Here is a 25,417-nt window from a genome sequence, read left to right on the forward strand (position 1 = left end):
AGGAAACTGCAGAGAGGTGTGTAAGACTACAGCTCTGCATCCTGGTCTTAACTCTGGGTTGTCATGCTTTAGGAGTACTAATAAAATCAGCCATATTCCTAGAAATGAGAGCTGCACCAGCCAAAGTGGGATGGATGCCGTCTCTCCTAATCAGACCAGGTTTTCCCCAAAAAGAGCTCCAATTATCAATAAAGCCCACGTCGTTTGATGGACACCACATAGACAACCAGCGGCGAAACGACGACATGCGGCTAAACATGTCATCGCTGGTCAGATCAGGCAAGGGTCCAGAGAAAACTACGGAGTCCGACATGGTTTTGGCGAAAGTACACACCGATGCCACGCTAATTTTGGTGATCTCCGATTGGCGTAACCGGGTGTCGTTACCGCCGACGTGAATAACAATCTTACTATATTTACGATTATCTTTAGCCAGCAGTTTCAAATTTGCTTCTATGTCGCCCGCTCTGGCCCCTGGGAGGCATTTAACTATGGTCGCTGGTGTCGCTAGCTTCACGTTTCTGACTATGGAGCTGCCAATGATCAGAGTTGGTTTCTCAGCGGGTGTGTCGCTGAGCGGGGAAAAACGATTAGAAACATGAAGCGGTTTGTGGTGAGCCGGGACAGCAGGCTTGAGTTTAGGACTGTTTTTCCTACGAACTGTCACCCATCCACCCGGCTGTTCGGGCGCTGCTAAGGGACGGCTAACAGATGCTACACAAGCTAAGCTATTGCGGTCCGCACCGGCTAAGGGGGCCTGGCTAGCTGCTAGCGGGTTATTTTCCATGGTGCGGAGCCGCGATTCCAATTCGGAGAGCCTCGCCTCCAGAACTACAAAAAGGCTGCACTTATTACATATATCGTTAGTGCCTTTAACTGATGGAGGAGACACACAGACCTCAACGTGTCACCAGGAGCTGTAGTTCAGTTCGTTGCTTCCAGCTGTTTGTAGGAGTCTTTCCTCTAAGTTGATTAAATATCCGCAGCAACAGGATCCATATGAGGGTTTGCAAAGAGAGGGATTTGTGCACTTTTACACACAACTTGACACAATAAAGCGGGATCTTCATTATTTACTTCCAATACTAAATTATCTCCAATAACAATGAGACAGGATAGACAGATTTTTTCGTTTCACATCATATTTACAGCAGTGATGTTATTGTGTTACAGAGCATGACTTCTCTAGTCAATACAGCAACCACTGAATATGGCAACAGGTAGTCAAATAACAAAACACATTTTATTATGCTTAAGTCGCTGTAGTTTTATCAACTATGGTCATACATGTGGACAGAATTTTCCACTTTGAAATCATGAATAAACTCTGTGTCATTTGTGTATGAATATTTCTAACAGTGTTGTTAGGATCCAACCTAGGGTCAGCTGGGTGTAACAAAACCACCGGATGTCATTAGTTAGATAAAGCAATTCATTGCTCAATGACGGAAGTAATGCAAAAGTGGTCAAACAAAGGAAAACAGAGCTGGCAGATGTTGCTAAATCAAAGAACTAAGTAAAACCAAGCAAAGGCTAACAGAGTCTCGGTCTTCAGCCAGCTGTAAACAATACAGTCTCCACAAGCCATCTGGACACGCAGAGGCTGTACAAAGTCCATTACAAACCACACGACTAGCAGAGGACGTATCAGTGCCCTATATGCTGCTCTTGACCTGTACGTGTTTGTGATTGGTCATCTCTTTGTAACTCTACCTTTATGTGGTTGTATTCATAGCCACAATCAGAAACCTTAAGTTGACTTACTGAGCTGATAACCAGCTTCGTGTGACCAGTTCACATGACAATGGTTGTTAGGTTAGTGAGGCCAGATAACAAAAAGCTTCGTAGTAAAGGCTTCAGATAGACTGTTTTACATCAGAATCAGAATGAAGTGTTTTTATCCTTTGTCCACCACATCTGACCAGCATAAATGCTTGATTCACTGGTTAATAACTGAGATAAACAAATAACTACTTTTATCTAATGCATTTTTCTTTCTTTTTGTTTTTTTCAGCAAAAGCAAATTTAGTTTAACTTTTACAACTGAAAGAGGGTTCGCTTTGTTCTCCCGCCAGATGATTTATCTGTTCACTTGATTGGAGGAGGATGTTAAAAGCCACTTCAGCTTCTAAACTGAACTGAAAATATCACTAAAATTACCGACCTCCACATTTGTTTGCTCTCTTGGTTCATTGCACAAGAATCAAACCTTTAAAGTTACTCTTTGCAGAAGGAGTATCTTACATGTTAAAGCAGGAAAAAATATTTTTCAGTATACTCTCCCCTTGTCTCCATCCTCCCTGCTCCAGATCTCCTCACATCTTTCATCACCTCTTGACTCTCCTCTACCTTCTGTTATTCTCACTGCAGAGTCTTCCACCTGTATTTGAATACCTCATACCTGTTTCTTTTCCCTCAGACATCACTTTGGTGAAGGCAGATCAATCCTTTAGCTCCCGTTCCTCCTTCCTCCAGTGCAGCAGAGGCCCTGCAGCTCACATTCCATTTTCAGTGTTTCATGTATAATGCAGCAGGTCCCTTCATCAAAGCGAAAATGTCTCTCAGAGCAGAGGGCAGGCCAGAGGTTCAGAGTCAGAGGAGCCCAGAGGGATCAGACAGCTGAGAGGAGGAAGGGCTGTCAGACCGCCGCTTGGCCAAAACAGATTTCTTTATTACCAGCGCTGAATTTTTTGGACGCCAGCATTTCACAACCAACATATCTGCAACATCTCATGCGTTATTTTCGTTTTAAGGTGAGAATAGCATATGTATATGTGTAGAGCTTATACAGACACAAAAACTGAGAATCCTTTTAAAAGCTTTTAAAAATATCTTTCATTGAAATGTAAATAAAAACTCTCATCTAATTGTGGACTGACTGGAGCAACAGAGGAAAGATTTAATTTAATCTAATTTAATTTTATCGCCATCTGCAACATCGTGGTCCAATTCTTCAGGGAGCAATGAGGTTAAAATGTGAATGAAAGATGATTCATGAATATAATTTGAAGCAAAATGAATGGATTAACAATTTAATCTGGTGTATAATCTGCAGCTCATTAGTACTTTTATTTTTTTTGTCTCTTTCATGCCTTGCTTATTTTTTTTGTTCCTGTCACATTTTTCTATGATGTGGGCTAATTTTTCACAGCATTTTAAAGTCCTGGACCTCTACGGAAGCAGAATAACCATAACTAGAAGTGGAGAAAACTCAGAAATGTCCTCTGTGCAGAGTGCCAAATCATTACAAAAAAATCTGCAAAAAAGACGAGATCAACAGCTTAATTTTCTGAAATCAATATGTACAACATTGTTCCAAATATCCATGTGTAGCTAATAATGGGGGAAATGGTGACTCTGCACAGGGATTTTAATAATTCTGTTTTTTTACAATCTCTACAAGCTCTGCATTTCCCCATTGCTCTGCACATCAATTCTATAAAGATATTTCACCATGCTGAATGTATCGTGCAAAACCTCTCAATGACTTTCTCCTCTACAAACAGCTTTTGAGCCATGCTGAATCTATTTTAAGCAAGGTAGTGTCTACAGATACGGACCCGTACCCGTAGCCTGTGGGCTACGGATACGGCACTTTCCATTTGCCAGACAGATACGGACCCGTACGCGAGTCTCGCGAGTCAAGAAGCTGCTAACCACTGCAAACTGTTGAAAGGTAAGCAAAGGTTAAGGTTAAGGTTAGTGTTAGGGTCAGGTTTAGGGTCCGTACCTGTAGTACCGATGCTACGGGTCCGTACCGCTAGCGTCTACCGGGAGTCACGTGACCAGATCTCGCATATCTGATTGGCAAATGGCAAGTGCCGTATCCGTAGTCCACAGGCTATGGGTACGGGTCCGTACCTCTAGCAGCAACCTTTAAGCAATTATGTTCATGATAAATAGTGCAGTATTGACAATTTATAAAAACAAAACAAGCCTTTCAAATCTGCTGGCATATTTTTGGGTTCAGGGGGTTAATATAAACTACTATTGTCAAAATGCTGAAACAAAGGCATTGTATTGCATCTTTTTTATTAAACCTGGTATAAATAAAAATAACAAGGTTTTTTGTTTCGATATTATTTCCTGCCAGTAATCCAAAATCTAGTCATATATGCTAGCAGTGGAGGATTACATGTGGATTTGTGGAATTTTTGGTGTCACCCGGGGGGAAAGATCAGAGGGAGTTTTTTTCTTGCAAGTGATTAATATTTGCAGTAAATATCACAATATGCTTATTGCTTTGAAAGAAACCTCCTCATGCTGGTCAAAGGTACATTTTGGTCTGATTGACGAGTGAGATAAAAGGTCACCACATTAACAGGAATCCTCCTCCTGAGGCCGTCCGTTAACACATCAGTTAGCCTTGTAAATATGTAGACGGAGACTGTGTGCTGCTCTGGACAAAAGGAGACCAAAGCTTCGTCCAGTCTGGTAGCCAACATCCCATCTATCAGAGCCAAGCCACTGCCGGCGACTTCAACCACGATCATTCATATCGGTCAAATCCTCATTTACAAACCTGGCCTGACCTCAGACACTGCCACTGTCTCCGTCTCTCCCACATTGCCAACGTTTTTTATATAAATGTCTGCCCTGAGCCATTTTCATCAGCCAGCTCTGTTATGTCAGAATATAATCTCAGCGTACAGCTGGACCAAAGCCAAATTATGACTCACACACACGCAGTGAACTGTAATTATTATAATTGTGTCCAGCCTTCTAGGAAACACTGTGCTGGGCCTCGACTCCACACACACCAACCTGTATGAACAAGGACTCATTTCCCTCAGGCGTTCTGGTGCGGCGACTTCAAAATAGACCGACCATTTCCTATTGACTATGAGATTAGAGCCCATTTACAGAACTAATCCAATGAAAAGGGACAGGAAACCCACAGAGGTAATTTTTCATTTGCTGGACTCAAACACCACTGAAAAAAGTCCTTTTGATTGAGACAGGCTCCTTGTAATTTGCAATAAAACACAAAAAGTAGTGTATTTATCTTTTTGATAAATGCATACTGATTGATTCAAGTATTGGGAAAAATAATGTACAACTGTTTTTTAAAGGTTGAGCTTTCTATCTCCTATCTCCTCATGTCATCTGGTAAATACACAAGGTGTTGCATTATGCAGTGTTTCTGTATGTTTTTAATCACTATATGCAATTTTTCAGGTTGACGATCTGTGAAATACGCATTAAACATTTCTAGAAAACTTCTGCAGCGTAGTTATTTGTCGGTGTGCCTGATTGTCTATCCTAAAAAGCTGCTTCAAAAGGAAACAATATCACATTAACAAATAAAGAACATCATAATAAGGAGCTTTGCCTCAGTTCTGACAACAGTTGTTTGTAGCATAAATAGAAAAACACAACTAGGATGACACATTCATTTCTTGTTTTCATTCATAGTTTTTAATATCATTTAATACGTTTATTTTGAGATTCTTATTTTTGTATGAAATCCACTGAGACTGGCCATGTATAGTCCTCCCACAAAAGTAAAGAACCATGTTCTATTCTGAGCATTTTGAAGTTGGCTTATACATTTTGCTGATGATATATTAGTTTAAGTACAGAAACAGTGCAAGTAAAATATAACCTGCTGCAGCATGATCATCTTAAAGTAAACAACCATTGTAGACAGTAAAAGCCCAGTGAGCACCAACAGGTATTTCAGAGTCAGTTAGCAGTTAAAATGTGGGTGATGTTTGGCCTAAATGATCGGAGTATCCATTTAGAAACATTTTTACGTTGTACTTCTGCTGCCTGTCTGCTCTTCATTCTGCTGTTCGAACTGAGAAATATAAAAGGAATTAGCAAAAACCAAAATTTTAGCTTTGTTTTATGATTCTTTCAGTTAGTAACAAAATAACAGATAGACCATTCAATATTTTGTTTAAATTATTTAAAAAAAATTAACAAACCTAAATTTCCAAATAAAATAGAATGGATTTGATTGTATTTGCTTTCCATTTTTTGATTTTGACTCCTGAAACTTTTTTTCTTCCATTTTTGGGGTTTGTAAACAAAGAATAGAAATACACCAGTTATAAAGGAATCATAGATTATCCAGTGATACCCTCTTTCCAATCAGCTAAGACGTGTTTACAACATCAGCGTGTCATAAAACACATTTCAGTTGTAGGTTGAAGAGAGATGATACTGATGAGTGTGAAAGTATTTCTGCAAAGGCATACTACTGCTCTGGTAGGCAAAATGTGGTCTATATAAAAACATTTACTTTGGCACATTTAATGTTTCATATAAAATGTCATAAATATGGAATTATATAGGCTGTGTGCAGCTGAAAAGAAGCTTCCAGGACATTGAAATGGAAGCATTTGTACACATTAATATAAAATAAGAAAAGTATGCTTGCTAAAACATGCATGTACCAGTATGAGGGGTTACAGCGTCTACTTCTCCAAAGCTGAACGTGGTTGTTGTCCTTGCCGTCTAAGAAGTACAATGCTGTGCTGTGTGCTGCTTTAATTAAAACAGCTACTTACCTTAGAAGCTCAGCAATACAAAGTCATGGGTGTGAACCTCCTTAAGGCTGCTTTTTCCATTTCTCTTGGTAGATCTTTCTGTTTTTGTTCTTGGTTGGTTTCATAATGGTGGGGGATTGTTATATGCACATTAGAGAATGAAAATTGTCATTATTGCACGTACGGTCGAAATGCAAACATTCAGTCAACGTCATCAAATTGAAAGTGAGAAAGGTTTCACTTTGAAGCTGTTGTGAACGCCTTTTTACCAGAAAATGCTCCACTGATAACCAGATTTAAAAAACACTGATCAACATTGGACTATCCATTGGTAGCCTTCTGGATGTTCACCAGTTCTGTTCCTTTGTTTGTGTTTTCCAACAGGACAGTTTTCCTGCCAGATTTGGAGGAATCCACTTCGTGAACCAGCCCTGGTACATCCATGCTCTCTACACCGTCATTCGACCCTTCCTCAAAGACAAAACCAGGAAGAGGGTGAGCTAAGACATTGATCATTAGTCAGCTTTCAACTGTGGCAAATCAGGAAACATGTCTATATTGTGTTGAATAGCTGTGGAGGTGAAATGAACTGCACTGGATATGAACACATTCTTGCATCTATTAGAATTCGTTTTCTACAGTTATATATATAGTTTCCAAAGTAATTGTGGTTAGTCATCTTGCACAAATGTCACAAACCATATAGCAACACATAAACAGAGCTACATGTTCAAAAATTACGCTCAAGTTATAGATGAGGACATTAAAGAAGTCACTGGCCACTGAAGTTACGGTCTTGTCTGCATGAAAGCTGTTTAAATGGATCCACAGTAGTTTTAATGTTTGTTGTTTACTGTTCATAGCTGCAATATGCAGCCAATCTGTCTTACTGTAGTTATATTTTCCATATGCAGATCTTCATGCATGGCAACAACCTGAACAGCCTCCACCAGCTCATCCACCCAGAGATCCTGCCGTCAGAGCTCGGTGGGATGATGCCGCCGTATGACATGGGGACGTGGGCTCGAACGCTACTGGACCACGCCTACGACGAGGAGACTGACTACTGTCCGGAATCCTACACTCTGTCAGTACAAGACCTGGAGAGAGACCTGGAGAAGAACCTGTCCCCAAAAACCATGAAGAGGTCAGTTTTAACTCCTCCACATCCATTGTATTTATTGATTTCATATACAATGTCAGATTTAGAGCTTGTTTGTAGTCTCCAAGACAGCATATGCGGTGTCACTTAATCCTCTTCGCACCCAAAATATTTACAACTGCTGCACAGATTCTGGTAAACTGTTCTTCCAAACTCTTTACTGCCTAATGAAGCCAGGCAGATTTTAAAACTAAATAGTACATTTAAAGCTAATCAAGGCAGCAAATTACAGTATGTCTAGGGTTGCATGGGCCAAAACACTTAAAGTAATCCATTTATATTCACCAGTTTTAAACAGAGCAGCACTATATTGTGAAACTGATGAGGTTATTTTTGCACAATTAGACTAAACAAATTAGATGATGATAGTAATAGATGTGTAATGTGTAGATCTGATCTCACTGTGGTCTTCTTGTCATCTTGGGCTCAGCTGATGAGGAGCTCTAATTGGTTTCATCTTACTGAATATGGCTTCATGACTTCTTTCTTTTACAGGAAACAGCAGGAAGTAATGGTAGAAAATATGACCTGTGTGTGATTCAAGTGGGTCTGACAGAAAAGAAAGAAGCAGCATAGAAACATAATGATATTAACAGATGAATAAATAAGAGATGGAAAAGATGAAACAACCCTACCTCTTAAAGAATACAATAAGGAATTTTGTAAGATTATATTGGTTGAAATTCTTGGATTTCCTTCTGTATTTACAAAGGGATGTTCAAGTTTCTTTGCTCCATCCTAACAGAGTGAATACGTTCCTGCAGAGGGTTCTTTGTCATGTTGCAGCTGTGAGCACGTTTGACATTTCATGTGGTGTCATTCCCCCCTATAGGGCACCAGTATGATTCTCTGTGACAGTAAATCCTCTCACCACCGAAAAACATCAACTGACTCATTCATTCAAAGACATTCATACCCTAAAAGATGAACAGCAATGAGTTAAGACAGCAGACTGTCACTGAAGGGCAACACAACCCTGCCAATCATCATTGAATGATTAGTCACTTATAAGCTATCTGGCACGGTGTATTTAAAAAGCAATTCTCTTGAGCTTTTCATTTCATGAGGCTGAAATCTTTGAAGACCTTACAGCCACAATTCATAGAAAGAAGCTTTAGACATCCAAATGACTCGTGGCAACAATGGAAAGAGAAAACAACAAGAAATCTGCAGTAGAACCAGGCTCTGGGACTGCTGATATCTGCCTCGACAGGTTAAAGTGAAAAGCGTAGCAGAAACAAACAAATATTGCTTGCAAAGACAATAAACACTTCAGATTTTAGACCAGTATCACAAACATGTAGCTCTAGATTCAGAGATGCTTATTGAAAAAATGAAATGCAAACTGTGGGAGAGAGGAGACACAAAGCTAGTGGCATGCAATGTTGTAGTAATGTCATATAGTGTCATATCAATGTGTGGAAAGTCAACAAGGGGAGGTTAGTAGTGCATTATGGGAAGTTCCCCAGTAGTCTATTCCTATAGCAACAAAGAAATAATTCAGGATAAAAGAGGAATGTTTTAAGGCTAATCTTAAAAGTAAGGAGTGTGTCTGCCTCCTCAATGCAAACTGGCAGCTGGTTCTACAATAGAGGGGTCTGATGGCTGAAGGCTCTGCCTCCCATTCTGCTTCTGGAAACTCTGGGAACCACAAGTAAACCTGCAGTCTGAGAGCAAAGGGCTCTGTTCGGACATTAAGGTGCAATAATGTCTTTAAGATACATTGGGACTTGGCCATTAAGAATTTCATATGTGAGAAGAAGGATTTTAAATTCTATCCTGGATTTGACAGGGAGCCATTAAAGTGAAGCTAATATGGGAGAAACATGATTTATGTTGCGAGTTCCTCTAAGTACTGGGTTAATGGAGCTTTATGATAATAGTGACTTACAATAGTTCTGCCTAGAAGAAACAAATGCATGAACTCGTTTTTCAACATCAATCCTACTGTTGAAAGAAGAAAGAAGACTTTCCTACAGATGCGTTTTATGGATTAAATGTCAGGATACCTGTTCAAGAATAACTTCAAGATTCCTCACAGTAGAACTAGAGGCCAATGCAATGCCATCTAGAGTGTGTATCTAGTCAGAGAGTGTTTCTGAGGTGTTTAGGACCAAATACCATAACTTCGGTTTTGTGCAGCTCTAGAAGAAGTACAATACAGTTCAACCAGGCATTTATGTCCTTAGGACAAGCTTGAAATTTAGAAAAATGATTTGTTTCATTTGGCTTCACAGATAAATATAACTGGGTGTCATCTGCATAGCAATGAAGTATATATAGCATTTCCAAATAAGTTTCTGTAAGGGAAGCACGTGCAAGGGGGAAAGTATCCATCCAAGCACAGAACCCTTTGGAACTCTATAGCTTTGTCTTGTGTATGAGGAAAGATCTTCATGGACATGACAAACTGGAATCTGCCTGACTAAGAATTTAAACCTGCCAGTGCAGTTTGTTTAATCTTGTTTAAAAATTTCACATCCAGGTCTCAATTACTAAGTATCAATGAGAGCTTTAGGACCAGTACTACAATAAAGCTGATCATTTTGTTTTCTGTGTGTTCTTGCAGGTCTCAGTCAGTGGTGGAACCTGGAGTCCTGAAGCGACCAGACAAAGTCAAGAGCGAAGAAGACAACATGCAGCCGCTGCTCTCGCTAGACTAAACCACACTTTAACAGCTGACAAGCAAACGCAAATCAGTATTTACACACACAAATACACTGACTTACCTGTGCACATACTGGAAGCAACGCGCGCCCTGCAAAACACCTTCCTCCAGAGAAACGCTGCCGCACCTACTGCTGGATTCAAGTTTCAAGACGGCCAGAGACGAGAAAGACGTTTCCTCAGATCAAAGGCCATCCTAAGAGCTACTGATGGTGTTCTATATATTTATTTATTTATTTAGTTATTTGTCAAGTGCCAATTCAAGAAACTGTAAATTAACGTCTTTAAACAATCCAATGTGGGGCAGGGAAGACACGGCTCAATAGCAAGCAAAACTGAGAACAAATGACAAACAAATGGTGAAGGTCCCACATGTGTGTGAAAACAGTGTTTCTTACAGTTGTATAATATATAGATGAGGAGGGATGTGAAAAACTGGATGTCATACTTCAAAGAGGGCTTGGGGCCACTGCCGGAGCTCCGGAGCAGCAGTTTTTTTCTTTTTTGTACAGTAATTCGAGGAAACTGTGGGCAAGAAGCACGGCTCAGGATTAGCAGCAGCAACACTATCGAGCTTGTTCAACCTCCTGGACCCAAACTGGCAAACAGGCAGTGGGTTTACTGGGAGTTTACTAGGTGTTTATTAGGGGGTTTGGCGTCTTTCCTGTGAAAACAATGTCTGAACTATCGGTCTCGCTCCAGTTATCTCTTGGAAAAGCAAACCCCCCTTTACGGTAAGAGCTGGCTCTATGAATCATCTGCTGTTTCCTTTCAGCCATTTTCTCTCTTTCTCTGACCCACATGTCACAGAGTAGAGTACTTTCCTCTGCCATTAGTTGAAAGCTGCAGGCTCTTTTCTGAACATCGACTCACATCATTATTTATTTGTTTGGCAGGAGATGACCAAAAGATATATTTTCAGAATATAATGGGCTGCCAGACAAATGAAGAAGGTTAAATGTAATTTTATAAAAGCAGAGAAAAGGCAAGTGTCATCCTCTCCTTTGACTTTGTGGCACGTGTTGTATTTTGGCAATAATAATCTTCTGACAAGTCAGACATTACCACAGCAAACCATCTGTTTCCATGCCATCGGGGTAAACATGTCAGTATTGTAAGATTTGGGAATTAGGCACTAAAGGACTGTACTGGTGTGTTTGCATGTTTAATAGAAATTATACATATGTTACACAGTATTAGTGACTGATTATTTTCTGCCACATACCCCAAGATAGAATTAATTTATTTTCCTTAATCCCAGCTGTGATTGAATTTCTTTGCATTTATTTAAGCACATAATTAGCATTTGCAGTTTGACACTTGCTAGCTTTTTCTTGAGCTTTGAATTGTATTCAACGCTAAAATAATAATTAACAGATTGAAGACTTTAAGCATTCATGTGCCGTCAAGTGACAAGAAAATGACTTCAGTAGCACCATTAGGTTAATTGTTTTCTTCTTTTGAGTGCAGGAAGTACACTGATCTCACAATTCCTGCGTTCAGTGTGTGGTTCAGGAACTAGATAACTTTTAGCAGCAGACTCTTACAGTCTTTTCACACCACGCTCATTTGAATCAGTTGTAGAAACTCCCACAAACCACAACTCAGACTCAACAGCCAAACTCTGGTCTGACAAAAGGAGGTTTTAGTCTGGATCAAACTGAACCACTGTGTTTTGTCTCTAGATTGACAAATTTTTTTTGGATGAAAGTTATCGGAGATATTAGTCAGAATGGGGAAAGGGGAAAGACGAGTTGCCGTTACACAAGGTGGAAAAAGCAATACTAAACCAGTGAGAAAAAAATTATCTTTTGGCGATGATCTACACAGCATTGGGGTGTATTCCAGTGTGGAACTTATGGGTTGTTTAGGTAACCTTCCTTTGTGTTCCTGCTGCAAGAACTGCCACCTGTAGAACCTCTTCTCGGGCCATCTATGTAATGAAAAAAATACCTACTCCAGGGCTGGTACTATTGAGTGGCCCTATTGAGAGGACAAGAAATGGCTTTTTCCTGCCATCTCGATGTTCTCATCGACTATCTGTCTTTCTCCTCTTTATTATTAGCATCAACATTGTAAAATTTACCACATGGGTTAACATAACAAACCCTCCATTTTGTTTATTTTCTATCTGCCAATAGAACTAGAGCCACTTGAAGCACTTGAGCTATACACCACTATTTGTTGTCATGTTGATGTGCTCTGACTTGATGTTGTGGTCAAAGCTGTCAGATCCAACTCAGCAATGGAAACAGAAAGCCTGAAATGGTCACTTAGGTGGTCATTCATGTGAAGGTTTCCACCTCCTTGCATTTGTCTGAAGTTCCTGCGGTGGAAAGCTGCCTGTTTTGGGTATTTGTCTACAAATCACTCAATGTCAAGTATAGGAAGATGCAGCTCATGTGGGCAATGATGACAGGGAGAAAGTATGCAATATGAAGTACTTCAGTGCACTCATGTAAAAGCAGTATGAAACCAAAAGTAACCAAATCAGTGAAAACAATGAAATAAAAACATGAAACTTCGGTTGGATTTTCAGGTGTGGGAAGGCCCTAAAGGGTGTCCTGTGGAGTTTAGGACCAGTAAACATGGACAGAAATGCTACAAAAATTTGAAATAGCAAATAAAATTTAAAGCAATGCTTTGTTTGTTTACAAGACAAAATCCACAAGGCCTCTTTAAAATGTTTCCCGAGCACACCACACCTGCAGACATCTGGTTAACTGCAATAATTTAGCCCCAAAAAGTTCACTGAATAATGACACAGCGGGACGGAAGTTGTAAACATGACTGAGAGTAAATGTGGTCAAAGTATGATCCTTCATTTTTTCTGCATTTATTATTTTCTGTACAGAAACTTTAAAGACTAAACAATTATTAGATTTTACTTCAGATGATCCATATTTAAAGTACATTATTTTCTTATAATTAGTCAGATTACACTTGAAATTCAGCCGGTAGAGAAACTACTGCTGCAGTGTAGATATAGTAGGATATATTGGCACACACTATTATTTGCTTGCTCCACTAATGTTTTCCATAAATACTTTTTTTAGCATGAAACTGTCACCAGCTGAAGGTGTTTGACATGTGGTAGTTTATGTTCTTCCACATCACCCATTCCCCACCGGCGCATGCAGTGCAAAGGTATGACAGCCGAATGTTAAGACGGCAGACAGGACAGGAGGCTGGAAAACTGTGACTCTGATGAGCAGAGCAGCAGAGGCGGGCTGGATAACAGACAGCAGAGCAGATCACAGAAAAGCCGGCAGGCAAGAAGCGTGAGGTGGCCGGCTGCAATGAGAGCAGACAGCTGGAATGTTAAACTATCACACCAGCGTTCATGACATGTCAACCCCACTCACAAGCGCTCAGAGGCTCAACCCTGCGCAAAGTGGAGTTAGACTCCGTTATCAGTGGTTCCCCCTTCGGCTCAGTGTGGTCCGTATGGTTCCACTGAAGTCTAAATCAGAGTTTGATGGAGATAATCTGCCAGTGTGATGATGATGATGATGATGATGATGATCACTGTGCTGAATATGTGATCAGTCAGCAGCAGTGAGGAAAGCCTGGAAGGATTCTTCTGTTTAAAGCTCACAGTAATGTCTCATTGAATTTTTATTATTAATTCACCCTCTGCTTCACCCCGTGTTGCTAAACGTGTTGGGCTTTTGGTTATACACGGCACGTATTCAGATTACAATGGCACCAGTGACAGACTGAGCAGGTCCCATATCGTGCCCCTTTTTAGCAAGTTAATTAAAGTCTCATGTGTCCCCAGTGTGTCCTTCACATTTCAGCTCAAAATAGTGCAAATACTGATTTCATCCCTGTTCTAAATAGGCCGTTTTATATTCTAAAGCTTTAAATGCAGCTGATTTGCTTCTGCTCAAGCCCCTTACAGGAAGAAGACTCTCTTTTCGTCTGTGATTGACAGCACTGCAATGAAAACAGTTGGGAATTACTTTTTATTCCTTCTAACTTCTCCCTAAGTGATCATTTTACATGGAGATTTCATCAAATTCAAAGATTTGAACCTTGTTTTTCAAAAGAGAATTTTAGTGAAGCAGAGATAAGTAGCTTACAAATAGCTACAAACACTGGTTAACACGAAGTCTTAATGGACTGAATTTCAGTCACTACTTAACATTCGTTCAGGTGTCTGACAGCAGAAACAGAAACGTGTAAATGACAACATCTTCACTGTGAATTCAGTTGTATTAAAATACAGTATGTGAACACTGAGAGCAGCAGAGAAGCAAATACATTTAAGCACTCGCTCAGTTCAGGTTGAGACACAAATTATTAGGGAGAAAGAATGTAAAAATGAACTTTCACCAACTTTCAATTTAAATGTGTCTCCTTCATTTCATATAGTGGCAAAGCTAAAGAGGCTAAAGCTACCAGTGTTGTCAGGTGGACAATAATCAACGTGTTTGTACAATAATGTGTACAATTATGACTAATAATATTTTTTTTAAAAATCAATCTGTACGATGCATTTGGCATGTCAGAGTTTAATTTTTTAAACTAACAATAAAATGCTAATGAGCTGAATTAGAACCAGCCTGGCCAGTTGTCATACATTAAACACTTCAAGAATGTCTTTCAGAAAACTGACCTTGAATCTGCCATTAGTGATCCAGTCACATTTCTTTTGACGCCTCATGGGAGAGTCGCTTGTTAATCTCCAGACCTGTTGTGAGCAGACTTTCAAGTGCTCCATGTGATTTATATGTATTAAGACCCACTCTGCAGCCTGAATTTTCAAGTCTTCTTTGTAGTCGCACCAAATTAACCAACTTAAATGAGCAACTTTTCATATTCGTGCAGCTTGTTGCTAAGCAAAACCAAATACAGTGTTTTCTTTTTAGACAATTCATTGTTTAGAGTTCATCTAGGTTTTCATTTTTGCTGTAACTGACACTGGTGATGCCACGATGACAGCTCTTTGTCGACATGTCTTTGGTTCTTTTCATCGAGGCTCATGTAAAAGTTTCTTTCTCACTCGTCTCTTTGTAGTTAAATGACATGGCATGAATGCAGCATTAAAACAAAGACGCCACACTCCTTCTGAATTGCTTCTCTCCCTACAGTCCCATGGGCTTGACAGGACGAGTTCAGTTTGTTGAGCTGTAACTGGACAATCACTGCTGAGGGAGTGGGTTTAGTAAATCCCACTCTCTCAGTCGACTTCACTCACAGTCAGCTGCAACTTCAACAGTCACACCCTCCTGTTTTTGTGTCTTCTATGTACTAAAGTAAAAGCATTTACTGAGTAAACGCAAGTTCAGTGGAGGCGTCCATGGTAATGGCACTAAAGAGAGAGGAGAAAACATTGAGCACAATCAGCTCTATTAGAAGGAAACAGCTTCTGATCCTCTGATGATTGCATCATTAAAGTCATTTTAGGAGAAAAAAACACACAATAGGTGCTTTTTGAACTCCATTTATCAAGGCAGAGCTCTTTCTTTTCAAGCCATTTCTTAAAGAGATTTCTCAGTGCAGTGAGACCCAGTGACCTCTCAATGCCTGTGACGGTGGCAAAAAGCTACCGGGGATGAAAATGATGGAAAATTACACCGCCATTATTCTCTAAACCTGCGCAAAGTCGCATTTTCTTCAGAAAAATCCAGGCATGCCATCAGCCTAAATCACAAAATGGGATTGAAGCAGTAAAGAGGCAGCGTTTTAGAAACTACCCCAGGCTCAGCTTTTATTATGAGATGTTATTTTGGTGAACTGTGTGGAGTTCAGCATCATGAACTGGAGTAAACGCTTGGAAGAAGATTGGGTGGATGCTGGGGACAACAAGCTCTGACTGACAGCTCTGTTTTTGTGATTACTTAGACTGTAAACCTGCAAAAAAAAACCAACTAACTTTTAGTTATTGTTTCACTTGCTGGAGTAGACTAAACTAATTTAAAGTCTTTCTGGAGTCTACAGGACATTAAATATGTTGCTGTAATTTAATAAACCTCCAAAGCTTTAAAGACTTTAATTCAGTGAGAAAGTCTAGACAGTGTTAAAGCTCTTTTGCCATGCAGAGTCGCAGGGGACTGTCTTGCCTAATCTTCCAATTAATTTCTATTTTAAGATGGTTAATGTTTACTTTTCACCACATAAGACTCATCCACATAATGTTTTATGCAAATAGTAGCTCCGACAGTGTAAGTCCTTACTGTGGAGCATAGTTTGCTGTTGCATGTTTCAGATTTGTCTACACAGCTCGATACAAACACACACATTCACACAATTACAAATTGCAATCAATGACAGCATATGGATTGTACGTTGCTTTTGATTCTAAATCTGCTTCAGTAATCCTTGACTCCCGATTTAAAAAGGCCTACAATCCCTGCTGACTCTTCTTTGCGAAAGTAAAAATTAATATTTGTAATTATCCAATCCACCCTCTACAGGATTTATATTATATATGACAATAATAGCGTTTACATGCACACTAATATTCCACTGTTATTCTGAATTTGATATGGGTGATGTAAACAGCATATCCCGAATACAGTATTTTTGATTGCCCCTCTTAATTTTCATTCTTTCAACACATATGCATCTCAATTGGTGTTCTACCACAGACACATGACTTCTTGCCTGTTCTCTGTTTGTTGCACACAAACCAACAAGACAACAGTTTGCAAGAATGGGGTAGAGATGTATGCCAAAAGAAAGGGCCATATTTCTGTTCAGAAGGAGAAAGACACCTGTATTTAAACATTAACAAAGGAAGAATTTGGATGTCTGCGAGTTTTTGGATACATATCACAACAACAACCTATTACCTGTCTATGGAAAACTAGAGAATTTAAGCGGGAGTATTATTATGATATTTATATATTCATTACTCATATAAACAGCTTAGGAGGATGATTGTCCTTTTTGGACGAGGGACAAAATCTGGAACATTTTGTGCATGTAAATGTAGTCAGTTATTTATATCCAGGGCTAATGTTCAGTGCCAGTACTGGAACCGCAGTCTGCTAGGAATGAGATAAAAATAAATAAGGACATAAAAACTCAACCAAGTCATTGCAGTTGCCAAATCTTAGCAAGATAAAGAAAGAATATAATCATTTTCATCGGGGATATTAGTCAGTGAACATAATCTGAGGTTTCTCTAAATCATCTGATAGCAGTTTCTTCATGGTGTTAGGGATAAACTATGTAAGAAACTTCTTCTTCGACTGAAAGATAATCATCAGGCTGTTTTTTCACTGCAGGACCTTGCAGGCTGTTTGGCTGTGGGTTAAAACCTTTGAGCTTACCGACTGTGGGGCAGGTGCTTCTGAGCTGCCCTGAAAAAATTCAAGACAATGAACGTTATTTCTTCTGCCCCCTTGATGTTCTCATTCAGCAGCAGTCATCTCCTGTGAAACATCACCTCCAGCAATGTAAAAATGACAATATTTCTAGCTTAACAAGCATCCATTGTTCCTTTGTGCTCATAGAATTGGCAATGACAACCAACAATTTCATTTGGCAGACACTTTTATCCAAAGCAACACACATCTTAGAGTAGATACAAGACAAGGTAGATAGGACAACGCTGAGGATCTTGCCTAAGGGTCATCACTGAACAACTGCACCCTGACCTGGATTTGAACCACCAATCTTCTATGTTAAAGTCAGGGGTGTTAGTCATCGAGCTATCCAGCTGCAATACGCTCTATTATCACTATTTATCATTGTTTGGGTGCACTTCTCGGTCAGAGCTGTTGGATAATGCACCACAATGGAAACAGAGAACCTGATTGGGCCCATTACAAGGCCATTCCTGTAAATGTTGGTTCCACCTCATTGCCTGCCCCGAGTTCCTGCAGTGGAAAGATGCCTATTAATAGCAAAGCATACTTCATCAACAATCTTCAATCCAAAGTTTTATCAGCACCAGTACAGCTGCCAGTTTTCAAAAACACAAAGGTGTAATTTAAAGCCTTTAGTACTAACAATAAGATTATTTTTGTCAAACCTTTTTTTTTAAACTAACCAAATACTGGCATTTGTCAGCCTTTTTACTATAAATGCATTAGAGAAGTAATTGTACGACTTTGAATTAATCAGTCACAGACTTAGAGGGGAAGTATACAATCAGACTGTGTGGACATCAGAGAGACTTAAACTGTGGGTCAGAGGGGATGCAGACAGACACACTCATCGAGTGTTTTAGATGCTGGTTCATGTGCATTAGTTGATCTGTTTTTCACAGTTGCAGCCGAACAGTAAGAGCCGATTCAATCTGAATATCAGACATTCAGGAGGAAATGTAAAGATCAGCACCATAAACAGGGACACACACACACACACACACACACACACTCACACAGTCACTGTAGATGCTTCCAGTTGTTAGGATACAAAGTTTACATGAAATAAACATCTGTATACTGCTTGAAGCTGAGTGTCACTCAGAGCATCCTGCAGGTTCGCTGATTATTTTAAAGTGTTCGACGCTAGTATCAGAAGTTTCTGTTGTAAAACTATGTAGGGGACTTTAAAAACAGTAACTCACAGGTGAAGATTTTTAATTTTATTACAGATATACTTTATTGGGTGATGCTTTGTGCTTTACCACACATGCAAGATTTTGAAATGTTTTTTTTTTTGTCAGTATTTTATTAAAATTGCTATCTACCTTGTTTATTACAAAGGTGTCAGATGTTGTATGAAGTGTAAAGTATGAGTTTAGAATCAGTTTTTTATTTAAGAAATCCAGCATTTCGAATGTTATCTCTGTGTTGTTGTTATGTCTTTCCTACCAATTCTTGGATCAAAGTATTGCTGGATACATTTCAGAAACCAGCTGTAACAGATGTATCAGTATTGACGGCTTTCAGGTTTTTAAAACCACTCAGGGAGCCACTGTGGAGGTCCTTAGCCATTTACTTAAACCTTTGATTCGACCATCTCAGCAAATATGAACACAAATAACTCAGTTCTGGGCTTTTTTCTCTGGAAACTGTGAATCCTTTAAAATGGACATGTAAAACCCACATGTTGTTTTTCTCCCATACAAAGTAATATTTCAAGAACACATATATGAACATAAATGAAGTATCTGTGAATTTACATGCAAGTTTATGATGTGTCTTTTTCCCACATTTGCAACCTACAAGCTCAGATTTGCAACTTGACATTAATTCCATTATTCCATTAATTTTGCAGTGCTTCACTAGTCTAAACAAATGACCAATAATGGGCGTGCAAGAGATCTGCAGGACTTGCAAATTTAGCATCAAGTTACTATATGTACTTCAGCACAAGCAGAACTCACAAACTGCTTGATGAAATGACTCACAATCGCATTTTTGGCATCAGAAGATTCATATTTTCCGTGGGGCGCAGGCTGCCTCACATCCTGAAGCATCTCCAAACACTACATGCTGTCAGCTTTAGCAGCTTCATTGTGATTTTTTTAAAACTAAGTATCAACAAAGTAAATATAAGAAGTGAAATTAACTTTTCACCATTTCGTGGAGAAATTACAGGGTTTCTGCTTTAATTGAACTTCAGTGAGAGCGTTACTGTAATCCAAGAACCATCAGAGGATTTTAAAGAGCTCACTGGTTTAAAACAAAATCCAACTTTAAGGCTCTTCTTGGTGTGAGTGCACAGCATATATACTATATTATATAATTTGGCTTCATCAAGTTGCTTGTTTTTTAAAGAAACAACGCTGATAATCATGTGTTTCTACTACTGCAGTACAGAAAATGGAGCTTTTAACTCCTGTTTGACTGATACTTTCTCCACTTTACTGCTTGTACTGTAGCACAAAACTTTACATCCTATTGATGAGACCAAATCACTTCGTATGGGGGAAAAAAGCAGGAAGCAAATGCGCATTTCATGATAAAACACACCGACTAAGAATTAAAAAAATCAGCTGTGGTAATTCTCTAGCGGACCTCCATGGTGGTTCCCAGTGTGGTTAGCAGCACATTTGTGATGAAAATAAAAACTCTCCATGCCTGGGGCAGCATTTCTCCAAGTTAGGGCAAAACTTCATCCCATTATAAAATATATACATTGAACGTGTCTATCATATGTTTGGGAGATTGTACAAGAGATGACTTTGCCATAACTCCATATAGAAATTGGATGTATTGTTTGCCTTCATCTGGTTCAAACACACCTCCGAAAGAGGACAAGTGTGGTTTCACTGCTGTACAATAAATGTCCTGCTGTTAAATAGGGCAATCCAAACTACGCTGATTAGCATGACTTTGTTTTCCCAGTTAATAGATCAGTGAAAGTGGCAGAAATGACAGCACAGCAACTGTATAGATTGATACAATGTTCACACCGAGAGTTTTGTTCCAAAGTGACGATATTAAAAAAACATTATCTCTGCAAATGATGTCTGTCATGAAAATGTGAAATGAAACAATCATCTTTGTCTGATTTCATTAATCAATTTTCACGCGCCGTTATTCACATTAATGCTTCATTTTGGACTGAAATTCTGTGTTCATAAGCTTTGTCAGTGTACTACACACTCTGTAATGATTTATTTGCTTGTAGGTAATTGGACCAGCAATGTTCATTTATCACTGACTTTGACTAATGTTCGATTTCTCTCAGCCAAAGCCACTTCTTCCATTAAGAACCTAATGTATTGTTTCTTCTCGTTAAGTATTTGTGCTTTGAACAGTTGGACGCTGAATGACATTTTTTTAATGACTGATAATTTTTGAAAAATGAATGCATTGCTTTCAGTTGATTTATTTAATTTTCATATCACTGATTGTATAGTTACAGTAGGAGCTGTAGGGAGACCAAACTAAACCTGAATTGTGAAGTTATTATGGAAAGCCAGTATATTATAGGAGCAAAAGCTGTTCAGTTAGCAGGTGTTAAATGTATAAATGTCCTCAAAGGCAATTTGCTGAAATGCATTATGTAAAATGATCAAAATAAATATGGACACACGCAGATTTTCTCACTGGTCACAGTTGTGTTGTTTTTGTGTCTTAAGACTTTTCTCACCACATTTGTCTTTTCAAACCAACGCAGTATCTAAGTAGGTTTGACATGAACAGTGGCATGCTAAAGTTTGGTCCAGCTTTCCATTTTTGTGAATAGTTTAATGAGTAGAACTGATCTCTAAAAGGTATAAAGTTATAAATGAGCATTCTTTACAGCTTTTTAGGCAAGATTACAACACGGGTCATTCCTCCTCTATTCACTAGATTTTAAAAAGAGTTGACGTCTGACTATCTCCAACTGAATATTGGCTCAGTTGGCCATACGTAAAATCTAGGGAAATCGGCAACATTAGTTTTCGAGTTAACAATTCTTGAAGAAGGTGGAGTCATGCCAATTCTTTCTTTTTGTAGGGCGACAATCTGAAAGTTTGCATACTGGAAAACCTCATCTGGTTGTGAAGAAGGAGACTGAATGGACGACATCCTCAGTGAACCACTTCCTGTTTAGCTTTCACTGACAAAAGGACAGACCAACTGTTTCAGCAGTTTATTATTCTCTGTTCAGCAGACAGGTGCTCTGCTTTGGAGTGTGACGATGTCATCGGTGATGTGGAGACTGAAGTTTCCGTTTCACCCACAGCCTGCTTTAGGGCACCCGGGTCGGACTTGATGTTTGAAATACTGACCGACAGCTCAGATTTAACTGTCTGCAGCTCTGTTTTGATGGATGTTAAATTTTCACTCAGGAGCTGGGTCTTTAAAATAACCGCCATCTCGTTACAGAGTGAAAGTAGCAGTTCCTCCTTAAGGTCAGAGATTGCAGCATCTGAGGGCCTCTTCAAAAGAAGTTGTACAGTGGGTAAAGTATTCAGACCCCTTGAAATTGTTCACTCTCTGTGTCATTGCAGCCATTTGCCAAAATCAAAAAAGTTCATTTTATTTCTCATTAATGTACACTCAGCACCCCATCTTGACAGAAAAAAACAGAAATGTAGCAATTTTTGCAAATTTATTAAAAAAGAAAAACTGAAATATCACATGGTCATAAGTATTCAGACCCTTTGCAGGCAGCATCTCCTTCAGGTAAGTGTCAACGGTGTTCACGGTCAGGTCTGTGGTAATCCCGTCAAAAAAGAAAACAGAAAAAAAAAATCTAGATGATAAATCAACATGTAACCAAAGCATTCTATGTATAACGCCATAGTATAGGATGTAGTTCAGAAAATGTCAAAGTATAGTATACTTTGACCTGCAGTTCATAGTATAGCATGTCAGCAACAAAATAAAACCACAGATTATTATGTGGTTCAAAAAGCGCAAAATGATAGGATGTTCCCTAAAATTGTCATGTATGATATGTGGTTCACAAAATGTCATAGTGCAGTATATTGTCAAAATAGTATGTTATTCAAGAAAACATCAGAGTATAATATGTGGTCTAAAAAATGCCATAGAAAAATAGTTCATTGCACAAGTAAAAGTATAGTAATTTTAATGCTCTTCAAATTCTTATAATATGTTGCTAATGAACAACAAAAAAACAAAAACAAAAAAAACGTCAATGTAATATGTCAATTAAAAAAAAGCCTATAGTATAGCATGTTGCTCTAAAAACATCGTAGTTCAGGCTTTGGTCCACAAAATGTTGTTTATTCCCGGCTGTCTGAAGTACGTGAGGAGCAACACAAAGACAGCTCAAACGCTGGTTTCCACAGGGTTAGACGAGTATTTATTTGAAAAAGTAAGTTTACAACAACACAACATGTGAGGGGTTAAAAGCAAATGGGTGTTAGTAAAATAAAAATAAATAAACAGAACTAAAAGTGACGTTGACATTGATGGGCATCCCAACCATCCATCCATCCATCCATTGTCTATACACCGCTTTATCCTCACTAGGGTCGCTGGGGGTGCTGGAGCCTATCCCAGCTGACTCGGGCAAAGGCAGGGGACACCCTGGACAGATCGCCAGTCTGTCACAGGGCTACATATACAGACAGACAATCACACTCACACCTACGGGCAATTTAGAGTAATCAATTTACTTCAGCATATTATTGGAGTGGGAGGAAGCCGGAGCACCCGGAGAAAACCCACGCATGCACAGGCAGAACATGCAAACTCCATGCAGACTCCAGGCCGTGACGTGAACCGGGGATCTTCTTGCTGCAAGACGAAAATTCTAACCACTACACCACTGTGCAGTCCAGTCACATCCTACTATTATTTAAATTATATAACATTGTGTTTTACGCCACAATGACACACAATTAATTGATTTGATAATTAACTTGAACGGTGGTTTGCAAAGTTCAACAAAGTCCATATCTGTTTCCTTGGCCTCATTTGTCGTTTCAAACCCATAGACTGTATAAAGGCAAATCAAAACCCTCAAAAGGCCTTCAAGAAGATTGATGAAGTCCCTGAAGTGGTTCAGCGACACCTACACAAATATGACCTTCAGTGAAGAGTCCTCAGAAGAAAAACATCCTGCATTCTCGAAATTCCACATCAAAGGTTTGAACAGCTACACAAGCCTGCTGATGTTAAAATACCACTTTTTAGCTGCAATGGTCAAAGGTTTCTAACTGTTTAATGTTGGGATGCATTCATCTTGCTTTGGCCTTGTGGCAGAGGGAACATGTCATTGATTAGAGGGAAGAATGCATTCAATTAAATAGCAGCAAACTCTGAGGGTAAACATCATACCATCATACCTTCTGTAAAAAAAAAAAAGCTCAGGATGAAAAGAGGAGATGCAAGAACAAGATAATGATCCTGAACACACCTGAAAATCCACCTCAAGAGGCACGAGTTGAAGGTTTTGGCCTCAGGGTCCACGACCGGAACAGCATCAAACATTTGTGCATCGACCTTCAAAGAGCAGCAGATGCAAGACGACCAAAGAATCTCACAGAACTAGACGTGTTTTGCAGTCAGAATGGAAGATAAGCCTGAAAGGTCTACAATCTGTGGCAACCTCCTAATGTGGCGTTACAAATATTGACCCAATGTTTACTCCACAGGGCCTTTTCTTTTTATTGGTCTTTAGAAACTGCAAAAGATGAAATACAACACAAATCTTGCTTAAAATACTAAAGAAATGATTCATCGTTAAATTTATTTCAAAATCAGGTCATCTTTTTCAGAACCTTTGCATGTGTCTCTAACAATCCTAACTGCAGCAAGGCAATAATCAACAGACACAAATACACTCCTTGCTAGTCGGCGAATCCACACATGTCCACCAGGTGGCGTTGTGACCGAGAGTGTATTTGGGGCCACTGATGTGATCAGGACTGGACTGATCACACATGTAAAGTTTCAGGCAGATCGGAGCATGTACAGCTAGTTATAGACTAGCTTCGGACCATCGGTGCTCGGACCCTAATTATCTATATTGTCTTGTTGTTGTTGCTATGGGGGACACAGGAGAACATTCATATCTGAAATATCCACATATGACACATTAACTGACATTTTAAAACCTATGACTAATTTACAGTCATTTTTTCTTTCTTGCTTTGCTTTATAACTGTCAATACGACTGTACTAGTTTTACTGAGGATCTACCTGAACAAATCAGACTAAGAGAATATGTCAACATATTATTTGAAATCCAAACTTCGTTCAAATTGCACACTATATGAGTAAAACACAGTGACCTGTAAATTGGAGCTTCCACTCATAACACCCACCACCATGTGGTCAGAACTGAATTTTATCAGTAAAATGCATAACCAAAAAAGCAGTTGCAAAGGGTAGGTGTGACTTAACATTCCTCCCACAGGAAATTTTGAAAATCAAGGGATTTTTTAATACATTTTTGTATATCAATTTATGGTGAAAATATGATTATTGTGTGAAGGAAAACCAGAAAAATCACTCACCTGGTAACAATTCAGAATATAACAGAACATAATGGCAGAAGGGTCTCACAGGTTCTGTATTATTTTCTGATATTAGTTGCTGTAGATTCCTCATTTTGTATCTCTACTGAGTGTTTTTCTTTTACTTATTCTCATAAACACAAATAAATAGCTCAGGTGTGTTTCAGCAAGATTCCTGCTCATGATCGCCCCCATAACGAATTTCTTTCCATATGAATTATTCCAGATATATAAAGAAACACACAGTAACACCCTTGCAAA

At 39.1% G+C, this 25,417-nt stretch overlaps 1 protein-coding gene across 1 annotated transcript in view; it reads left to right on the top strand.

Moving 5' to 3' along the window:
- Positions 1-21,275, top strand: part of clvs2 (clavesin 2) — a 71,980-nt gene extending 50,705 nt beyond the window's left edge. The window contains exons 3-5 of the mRNA XM_022192706.2: positions 6,879-6,989; positions 7,409-7,641; positions 10,226-21,275. Of these exons, the coding sequence (XP_022048398.1) occupies positions 6,879-6,989; positions 7,409-7,641; positions 10,226-10,319 (438 nt within the window). The 3' untranslated portion in view covers positions 10,320-21,275. The remainder of the gene's footprint in view (positions 1-6,878; positions 6,990-7,408; positions 7,642-10,225) is intronic.
- Positions 21,276-25,417: the final 4,142 nt, after the last annotated feature.

The sequence above is a fragment of the Acanthochromis polyacanthus genome, chromosome 16 (genome assembly GCF_021347895.1).
Source record: "Acanthochromis polyacanthus isolate Apoly-LR-REF ecotype Palm Island chromosome 16, KAUST_Apoly_ChrSc, whole genome shotgun sequence".
NCBI lineage: Eukaryota > Metazoa > Chordata > Actinopteri > Pomacentridae > Acanthochromis > Acanthochromis polyacanthus.